Source organism: Numida meleagris, chromosome 1, assembly GCF_002078875.1.
Source record: "Numida meleagris isolate 19003 breed g44 Domestic line chromosome 1, NumMel1.0, whole genome shotgun sequence".
Lineage (NCBI taxonomy): Eukaryota > Metazoa > Chordata > Aves > Galliformes > Numididae > Numida > Numida meleagris.
The window spans coordinates 13,476,405-13,487,213 of NC_034409.1; the positions used below are offsets into that span (position 1 = coordinate 13,476,405).

The 10,809-nt window shown below is 45.3% G+C and overlaps 1 protein-coding gene across 1 annotated transcript in view; it reads left to right on the forward strand.

Annotated features, from left to right (window-relative positions):
• Positions 1–10,597, forward strand: part of LHFPL3 (lipoma HMGIC fusion partner-like 3) — a 238,022-nt gene extending 227,425 nt beyond the window's left edge. The window contains exon 3 of the mRNA XM_021384684.1: positions 8,921–10,597. Coding sequence (XP_021240359.1) covers positions 8,921–8,949 — 29 coding nt within the window. The 3' untranslated portion in view covers positions 8,950–10,597. The remainder of the gene's footprint in view (positions 1–8,920) is intronic.

Below are 10,809 nucleotides of genomic sequence, written 5' to 3' on the forward strand. Positions count from 1 at the left end.
TCTGGGACATTCATCATCACAGATTTACTTATCTGTTGCACACTGACAGCAGCGACTGACAAGGACGATGACAGCTGACACATATTAACCCAGCCTCACATCACAAGCCGTCACTCCAGAGCAGAAATCCATCATTAGGATTAGACACCAATGAGGTGTCTCAGTGGGAAGCAGACAGCAAATGCAGGAGGCACCTGCACTGGCAATTGGCACAGATGATCCTTGGCTGTGGGAGAGGACGGGCCTGGCTCATGCACTCACCACAGTGCCATACCCTGATGGAGGAAAAAGAGAGGGAAAAATGGACAAAAATCAATTGTTTAGGGTGGAAAGCCCTTAGGAGAGCTTTGCTAGAGCTGCACAGCAGGGTACTGCATTAGCACTCACACTGAGGGCTCGCAGTGCTGTGAAGGGCACCATTTCACTGCTCCTCAGGGAGTGCTGCTGAGAGTGTAACAGCACAGGCCAGACTCATTTTCTCTTTCCCCCAAATCCTAGCTTTTTTCACTGATAATTTTCATTTCTGAGTATATCTATGTGAGCGTCACCTTTACCTACTGGGCAGTGCTGAACTGTCATTGAGTAAGGGGTGACTGATCAATGAGTTCTGAGGAACCCAATCAATCTGGATGTTGGTTTGAGGTGGTGGGTGAGGTGTTTCCTCTCCTCATCAGTCTTTCCAGTCAGGTTGGCAGTTTTATGACACCACCCTGCTGTGAAGTTCATACAGTTAAGCTCCGTATTCATATCTTCTTATAGCGAGGATTCAAGACATCATTCAGGGCGGCAGCAAGCCTGACAGTCCTCCTGCACGCTCTTCAGCAGTTTCCCAATGCAGCCCTCCCCTCCTTCTCTGTGCAGGATTTCTGTCTCTGCGCTGCTGAACACTGTCTTCTGAGCTGAAAGCTCCTTGGAGAGGGAATCTTCTCCTTTTCTTTTGCAAAACTGCACTTAAAACTCCTATACAAACTCAAAAAAAAAGAAGTTTTAGGGAATAGTATAAAATAATAGCAATAATATATCCTGATATATTGTCCAAAGCCTTCACAAATCAGGTTTGCAGCAATCCTGCAGGACAGCTTGAAAGGGAAGATGAACAAAATGATGCTGCCAGGAGTTCCCTCAGGGCACAGGAGGTATCCTGTGCTCCTTGCTGCCTGCCAGGCAGTTCTCCATGGCTGATAGTGGTCACCAGCAGCCACTCCTTCTCTTTACATCCTCACTTTGCCATCTCCTGAATTTCTTTGAGCCTCATGGAGATATTTTAGGGTAATTTCTTGTACGGAGGAGTTTTACATGTAACCACATAGTTTTGGGTTACATGAGTATTATGCATGGCCCCAAATATTCCCTACTTGCCCAAAGAATGTATAGATAGTTAATTAACATTCTCATTCTCAAATAAGCCTTTAACTAACCATTAAGCTGCAGTTTGGAGCCTCAGACTAAAGCTTCTCCAGACCGTTAACTTCCTGCTTCCCATAAACACACAGCTTGGCAACTACCTCTTACCAAGGCAGGAAGAGGATCGACGCTAGCAGCTCATTAGTGGGGTTGGGACGGAGACCCCAAGTTCCTGCAGCCTTGGTTCTGTGTTTGTTTTCTCCACAGCAAGAGGTGGGATCTATCCTGGGCAAGGAAACACCACGCACTGCATCAGCTCTGGAGACGGCTGTGAGGAGTGGTGGCTCCTCATCGGAACACAGCCCTGTAACGAGCCTTGCATATTTGTTTCATATAAATCTTGACTGCAATCAGAGGCACCAGAAGAAAGCTGCTCCACTCAGTGCTTCAAAAGGAATAAGCACTCACTGAAACAATCATCCTTGCTGAAGCATCCATTTTGCTGAAACATTTGTCCCAGTAGATGCTAAAGATCAAGAGACACGATCAAGAGATCAAGTTTTTGGGTGGGGAGGTCTCCTGGTACCACAGACACCATGGTAGGGCAGGCTGCAGCACCAGTCCCTGCAGGTCGAGTCTGTGCAGTGCTCCCAGACCATGCTGGCCAAGGAGGAGGAAAATTCATTTCACATGAAGAAAAGACAGTTTAAAAGCTTTTATTATTCTGCAGCATTAAAGATTCGCCAACTCTGATATGGTTTCTGAGATGCTTACACTGAATTTCTTGTAGTTGTTTTAATGAAGTATAACATTTGAAAGTTAGCAAATTATTTCAGGAAATTTGATTCATAGAAAATTTCCTTTTAACATGCCAGAATAGCCAGCAAATTGTCACAGCTCTGCTTCTTTCTAATGGAAGAAAAACTCATTATATGAATTGGGAAATTATTTGGGGAAATCCAATCTCTTCAAACAAAGTCAAGCTCCATTTCTTCTGCCACAGTAAAATCAGACATGCTGTGGTGATTTCCTTACTCAGGGACACTGGCTGGAATTTCCACGGCCCTGCTCCATGGCCCAGCTTTCCATCAGGTCTGAACCCCTCCACCCTACCACACACACATCAGGTACAATCCATAGAACCATAGAATCATTAAGGTTGGAAAGATCACTAAGGCCATCAGTCCAGTTGTCAATCCATCACCACCATACTACTAAACCATGTCCCTCAGTGCCACATCCACGTGGTTCATGAACACCTTCAGGGATGGTGACCCACCACATCCCTGGGCAGCCTGTGCCAGTGCCTCACCACTCTTTCCTAGAAGAAATTGTTCCTAATATCTGACCTGAACCTTCCCTGGTGCAACTTAAGGCCATTCCATCTCATCCTGTTGCTGTTACCTGGAAGCAGAGGCCAACCCCCACCTCACCACAACCTCCTTTCAGGCAGCCATAGAGAGTGATAAGGCCTCCCCTGAGCCTCCTCTTCTCCAGACTGAGCCATCCCAGTTCCCTCAGCCGCCCTGCATCAGACCTATGCTCCAGACTCTTCACAGCTTCACTGCCCTCCTGTAGACACAGTCCAGGGCCTCAGTGTCTTCCTTGCAATGAGTGGCCCAAAACTGAACATAGCAGTTGAGTTGTGGCCTCACCAGAACTGAGTACAGCACAAAGCCTGGGCATGGCGCTGGTCCTGGTGAGCAGCTCTCCCTGAGGTTGGCCATGCTCACAGCTCCACGCCCCAGGATGGTTCTGGGCTCCTTTCTGATTTCTCAGCCTGAAAAAGTAGAGCTTTGTACCAACATCAGCAAGATTTGTTTTCCCAGACTGAAGGTGCACTGACATCAGCTTTTAATACTGACCAGCACAACACCAGAAAACTCCTGGAATATACAGAACTAGTGGTGCTCAATACAAATCTGTTATTAACAACATGAGGAAAACATAAAAATATACAGTGATACTCCAAACATTTTAAGGCCTTCCTGCTCAGGACCAGGTACTACTCTGATGTGGCCCGGCCTCAGCACAGCTCTCAGTAAATAAGTACAGATCAAAGTTCCCAACAGCTTTTAAATAAAGCTGATGTGGAGCTTTCTGAGCAGTCTGATCACGCCGCTTGAAGGCTCACGAAGCAAACAAAAATACCTACAGATCCTCTGGGTTCCAAGAAAGAAATTAAAAAGCAATGCTAGCAAATGTGTAGAATACAAAGAAAGTACAATGTTTTCTCATTCAACAGCTAAGGAACAGGAAGAGTTTAGGAATCACTGTTCAGGGACTCCTGTTCAGTGACAGCAATTTATTTGACCATCTGGGTAAAGAAAGACTGCAGCAAACCACACAGAGGAAATAAAAATAGATGAACAACAAGTCACTGATTCTGCTTGACTTGAGCCTACAACTCTGTGGAGCAGGAAGCTGCTTCACGTGAAAGGCTTTATTGATGCAGGCATTTTAGCCTCTCCATCTTCCAACAACAGACCAGATCCCCCATGCCAGCAAACCTATCCTGAGACGTGGCTGCCATCTCAAACCCCCAGCAACATCAGCAAGTACAAAAGACAAATTGATGAGCCTTCTGGAAAGGAACCACCGGAGGAAGGAGCATCTCTCTGATGCTTCTTGAATTTCTGTTCTGCACTAAAAGAAAGCTCTCTGGGAGAAAGAATAGGAGGCTTTTTTTGCTGTGTTTGTTCATTATGATAAAAATCTTCCTTTTCTCACTAGGCACAGAGCAAATATTGAAATGGAAGAAAACCCTTTCCACTGTTTGGCTGGAGCTGGTCCCTACATCCCAGCATTCCAGCACCCACCTTGGCACACAGCCTCCTGCCTTGTTCAGCGCTGTGCAGCAGAGCAGCGGCAGTGCTGGCCCCCAGCTGCTCCACTGGGGAGCCCAGGAGCTGCTGGTGGCAAGGCAGAGGACTTGTCACCCAAGGATGTTTCCATCAGCACAGACTGGTACTGACAGCTGACAGGGATGGCAGCTATGATGTTCCTCTATTCTTGGATAGGTCTCTCTTCCCTCTGCTTGTCACTCTCCTCCTGCCTTTCTCACCAATGCACACGCATATGTTGTACTTTGGAGCCATTTTCAAATCAGGGACAGGGATTAGGCAGGGTGGCAGAGGAAGCTTGAAATCAGCCCCTACTTGGGGTTTCAGAGCCTGTCACTGCCATCTGGTTTTATCTAGGTTCATTTGAAGGAGAATCCCGTTGAAAGAAGAAAATTGTCTGGCTCTGATGAGGATTTTTCTTTAAACTAACATTGGCACTGAAAATGTGCAGTCAAACCCCACCTGCCCAGAGATGAGAGTTGGGCAGAGAGGAACCTGATGAGGTTCAACAAGGGCAAGTGTACAGCCCTTCACTTTGAGAGGAATAACAGCATGCGTCGGAACAGGTGAGGGGCTGACCTGCTGGAAAGGAGCTCTGTGGAGAAAGACTTGGGGATCTTGATGAAGTGCAGGTTGGCCATGAGCCTCGATGTGCCCTTGTGGCTAGTGTATTCCTGGGGTGCATTAAAAAGAGCATGGCCAGCAGGTCGAGGGAGGTGATCATCCCCCTCTGCTCTGCTCTGGTGAGGCCACATCTGGAGTACTGTGTCCAGACCTGGGCTCCCCGGTTCAAGAAAGACAGGGAAGTTCTAGGCAGAGTCCAGCAGAGGGTCACAAAGATGACTGGGGGCCTGGGATATCTCACATATGAGGAAAGGCTGAGAGACCTGGAACTGCTTAGCCTGGAAGACTGAGAGGGTCTTGAAAGCACTTAAAAATATCTAAAGAGCATGTGTCAAGAGAACAGGGCCATGTTCTTTTTAGTGGTGCCCAGCAACAGAACAAGGGGCAATGGCACAAACTGGAACATAAGTTCCATACAAATATGAGGAAAGATCTTTACTGTGAGGCTGACTCGTGCCTCACCTGGCCAGCCTGCTCCCTGCACCCCTGCAGCAGGCCCACCAGCCCCTACGCTGTGCTTCTCATCCTATGAATTCAGCCCTCCTAGGACCACAGAATTGTAGAATCATTACGGTTGGAAAAGACCACTAAAATCATGTAGTCCAACCGTTGTGGAGGTGAAGCCTTAAGCTCACCTCTGGCAAAGCCATTCCCGCTCCACAAAGGCAGCCCTGAGATTATAAATTATTAAAAAAATTATAAATCCAATTGTCCAGGATTCCCCCATCTCACTCTGTCCACATCAGACTCAGGACTCCAGTCTCCTGGAGTCCTGCTATTCTATGGCAGGAGCCCACAGGTGCTCACCAGTGCTAGGAACCACCAGAGGATGAAGTCAGTTGCCTGCGCCTGCCCAAATGCCCAACTCTGAGAGCTGATGTTAGGTGAGATATCGCTCCAAGACCACCTCCCATCTCCTGTCTTCCATCTTCTCTCTCGTCCCAAACACGCTCCTCACCTTTCTCAACTCTTCCATCTGGAGAAGAAAATGAACTTGAAGAAATCAAGAATACAAACAGGGAAACTGCTGAACCCTGGGCTCCAGACCTAACTTCCCTGTATATCTCTCCTTTCACACTTTGGCACAAGATGATCAGACTTAATTGTTTTTTGTTTGTTTTTTTTTCAAATTAATTTCTCTTAAAAATCACTTTTTTTTCTGGAGACTTTTTTTTTCTGATCATAACAGCTTCAAAACACAAAAAACCTTCAAAATTAAAAGAAAAAAAAAAAAGCAGAAAACAATGTATCCCACTCTTCTCCCCCCCTCATAGCACACTGAGCACACTGCCTGCAACCAAACAGCCTCTCTGCACCCACAGCATTTTTATTCTGCTCTGTGTCATTCTCTACATATAGCAGCAGAAAAAGGAAAGATAAAATGCACTGTAAGAATAGATTGGATTTTAAAACTACAAGGCAGACACTGGGAGCATGGAGTGCAGCTTTAGGTCTGCGGTGTGCCCGCAACGCGCAGGGTTTATGCTTGTGACTGACAGCATATGAGTTGTTTATGGCTGTAAGTAGTACACAGATATCAAGAGGTCAGCAAAATTATTCTGACTGGATCCTTTTTATCCATTTTTCTACTCCTTCCTGGAAAAGGGTCTCTTGTAATGTGCCACCCTTTTGGTTTATTGGTTAATTTCCACCATCATCTCCCTGTGGCCCTGAAACTCTCTTCTTGGATGCCAGAAAGGCCCTTGTGCAGCCATGAACTAAGTCTTCTGTGGGCAAAACAGCCTGGGCATTCTTTCACAGGACATTTAGAAAATTCCTGAATGCTCCTGAAACCATTTCCCACAGTGCTGTGGGAAATTTAGACAGAATTGTCTACAGGAAGCATCTCCAAAAACGCCATGTTAGGATTTCAGCTTTGGCACCAGGACTCTTATGAGTTTGGAGAGGACCAGAGCTGATGCCTGGCTGATTACTCACAGCATGGTATTTGCCCCAGGGTGGCTCTCGGGTTAATGCGTAAGAACATGCAATGAGGACAGGGCAAATGGTGCTCCATGCACTGGGCAGGACAAGGCACCCGTAGCAGGTAAGCCAAGGAGAACACACATTATTTTATTCCTCTTCGACACTAGAAAAATCAAATCTTTCTCTAAGGTCAGCCAAATAATTTTTTATTGTGTGCTTTAAAGGGATTATCTTCAAAGAAAGAAGAGGGACACCAGCTGCCCCCTGCAGCTGGGCGTCACCTTTTAATGCTACACATCTGCTGCTGCCCAGGCCTGGAATGAGCACTGCAGTTTGAATTTTGGAGTGCAGTAGCTACGAGTTTGAACATGCTTAGCATTGCACTGACCCTGATGAGAACCACAAAACCTGTGGTTATGAGGAGCTGACAGAGATCATAGCAAAAAGGAGAGGACACAAGGCACTTCAATAAAACTGAACCTGTCCAAATCTCGTTGGCCTTCTGCCTGAGCAGCAGTTTTGCCCAAGGTGCCTTGGAGTAGTGATTCTCAATTGCAGACCAGCAGCAATGTTTCTCTCCTCCTCCATCTGTTACCGGACACCAAACGTCATGCCAGCCTCCCAGAGATAGAAAGTGTCACTCCCTGGGTTGGAGGAACACTGTGGAGGTGCTGGGAAACACCTCTGGTCCATTCACCCATTGGCTCCTGCCAACTGATGTGGTTTTGGAACAGCTCTCATTTCGGTGTGGCCATGAATGCCAGCTGCTCATTAGCTCGGGAGACCACAGTAATTGAGTGTGTTTGGAGATGGCAATAAAAGATTAATGCTCAGAAAGTTGCTGTTTTCTAGAGTACCAGTCAAATAAACAGCAAGAAGATCATTTAAATGGTGGTAGTTAATGGGGTAAAGTGCTAAGCCTGTTGGAGAGAAATTGTATTCTGACCTGGAAGGTGCCTTCCTCTGTATACTTACTGTCTAATCACCTTTACAGTAACATCATGTAACTGACTCCATAAAATCCAGGGTGTTCTATACCTTGGGGGGGAGCAACCACAAAATCTTAATGTCTGTTTTCATCTTCAAAACAGAGAAATATCAGCGGCCTCTCCCTGAACACTTAGATGAATGCTAAAATGCTGTAAATCCCTCTCAGGGTGAATGTAGCCCAGCTCTGCCATCAACAGGAGTGACTTCCCTAAGAGAACATCTCAAATCGGAACAACAGCGCCCTGTCAGGATGTCAGCCCAACAGGCAGCCCTTCACGGTTTTAAATAGAGAATTTAACAGCAGAGTACCTGGGTGCTTTGGGCAATAGGGCTTTCAGAACGATGGCTTTCATTACCTGATTTCTAGGCAACAGCAAGGAGTCAGTCAAGAGCCCATGGGGTGATACAAGCCGGACTGAGAGATGTTGGATGTGAATTACTTATTTCTGCTTTATCAGCTAGGTACCTCTGGTAGTTAATAGAAGTCATTTCCATGTGTGTCACACCTGTATGCAAAATTTGTCAAAAGAATAAATAAAGGGTTTAGCAGCCCGAACACTTCTACAATTCAAACACTGAGTATTGCTGGAAATTCAAAGAGCACTGCTAAGGATTTGCATAACACAGGCACACTATGTTATTTGGTCAAAGCCAAATGCCAGTGCAGTTGCATTTTTACACTCGCTGGCACCTGCACACGCACCTGCACCTGCACAGCAGCACCTGGGAGCTTGACAGGGTCGGCACAGCACAACCATCCCCTACAGCATGACCATGAACTCCTTTATCATGGTTACAAATGTGCATTGTGTGCTCGGGGAAGTAAAAAAATTATTGATATGGAATAGAAATGTCAGGATTTTAACTTGATTCACTGTACTCCTCCAGGAAATTTGATTCCAGTCTTGTACGCACTCTGTCTTTATTTTCATATCGTTCAAAATTTAAATGAAACAATGTCACTATTTTGACCTCATGAGTTGATTTGCTGATGGAAACTTGTTTTAAAGCTTCCAGACTACAAATCATTGCTATATTTGAAGATTGAATTTGCCATTTTCCATGCTAAGCGGAAAAACCAATAATGAAGTGTGTGCAAATGCTGCTCAGACGTTTGGCTTGAGCACGCAGTGTGAACGTCTTTATGTCGGCTAGCATTAAACCAGTTTTTCTCTTCTCTCTGTTTTGCACAGTCCTTCTAAGCCAATCCTCACTAGAATGAGCACAAAACAAAATGAACAACAGCTTTTGTACATCAACATTAAAATGGGAAGAAGCTTGGGAAAGGGCCTCGGAGAGAGAAGAACGCTGACGAGAGCAAAACCGCCTGATTGGTAAACACTACCTTCTAACATAGACCAGCCAGACGTGGAAGGGATTTCTAGAAGAGAAATGCAATCATGGATTACACACCAGCTCATTAGAAACTGTTGCTGAATACAGCATTCAGAAGACATGCATGAAAAGTCACATTTGGGGAATAAATTAAAAGGGGTGTAGTTGTTGCTAGATAAACATATGTAAAATATATGCATCCAGGAGGTTTGTAAATGTCATTTTTTTTATTCAGACAGAAAGCAAAAAGCTTTAAACCTTTCACAGTAGAGAGGCAGTTAACTCCAGACTATTCCTATCCCAGTAGCCAAGAAGCTGATAGGACATCTCTTAAATAAGCATTTATAAATAGACTCTGAATGTCTCCATCATCTAGTGGAAAAGCATAACTTTAAATGCTACATTTCTGCACATCATTTACTTCAGTGTATAATAAGTTGACTAAAACTGTAAAGCTTCTCAATTTTTACGGCATATGTGTTCCAATTAATCTATGTCTGTAACAAATTTAAGACTGAGAAATTATTTCTGACCTATAATCTAGTTCTATGAAGCATATATACTATAAGATATGTCTGACTGAATATCATCATACTATAATTTCCCAAGCAACATAGAATTGTTTGCATTTAAAGTGACAAAATAAAAGCATTTGATTTCTGTTTTCATAGGAAAAAGCGATTTACCCCTTGAATGTACCAAACAGCTGTAAGGGCATTTCTGTTCTTTTCCCTGTTCTGCCACATAACTACAGGGGGAGATCTCTGGCCCCGCTATTGCCAATCAGGCTCGGTGATCGAATGTCCCTTCTGGCCTTAACTCCACACACCAATGAAGAGACCACAAACAAATGCCCATAGCAGACAGCTCTGTGCCATACGGGTGTGCAGAGCCCAGGGCTCCCATCTGCAGGGGCTGCGCAGTGGGCACCCTCCTTCCAGAGCAGAAAACAGGAGGAGACACAGGGTACTGAGAAATACCTGGGTCTGAGCACCAGGCAGAGAGCATGTGGCAAAGCATGAGTTAAAGCTGTTTTTTTAACAATTAGCTGCACAACACAAAGTATTCAAGAACTTAGTGCTTAAATCTCAGAAAACTAGTCTCATCTTTGAAAAATCATCTTCAAGCAAATAAACTCGAGGAATTAGGTAACTTTTATCTGATCACTAAGGTACCAGTGTGGCACTGCTGATTTTAGAAACTGGACACTGATGTGGGTGGATGTCTGCAAATAAATTTATATATGAATCTGGGGAGCATACAAAAAATATCTAAATAAATGTTGTTTTAATCTAAATCTGCTCCTGTGACTGTGTGTAGGAGACTCCCTGACCTCTACAGGACTGGTGTTAGAGCTGGTCAAAAACCCAGCCCAACTCAACTAACACGCCTAAAGGTAATCCCAGCACCTGCTGCTGCGCTGAAGTGCATGGAAAGGAAAAAACAGATAATTGGTACATAAGGCTGCATGAAGGCACTGAGGCCCCAGTTCAAAAAGGTTTTTTAAATCCATGGTTAGCCCAATGTTATGGTTTTGTGATTTTTTTTTGTTGTCGGTATTCCACATCATTACATCATGTAAGGTACGGGCAGTTAAAGGGTTAATTCCCCGGTTACTGTAAACTGCCTTTTTTGGTGTGGCCCTCTGAGGGGGAGGGGAGGAGGTGCACTCCCCAGGGGTCTTTGCGGGAGAGGGGGTGGTGAAGCCACCTGGGAGACGCGGGGTCTGTTCTTCCGAGCCTGGCGG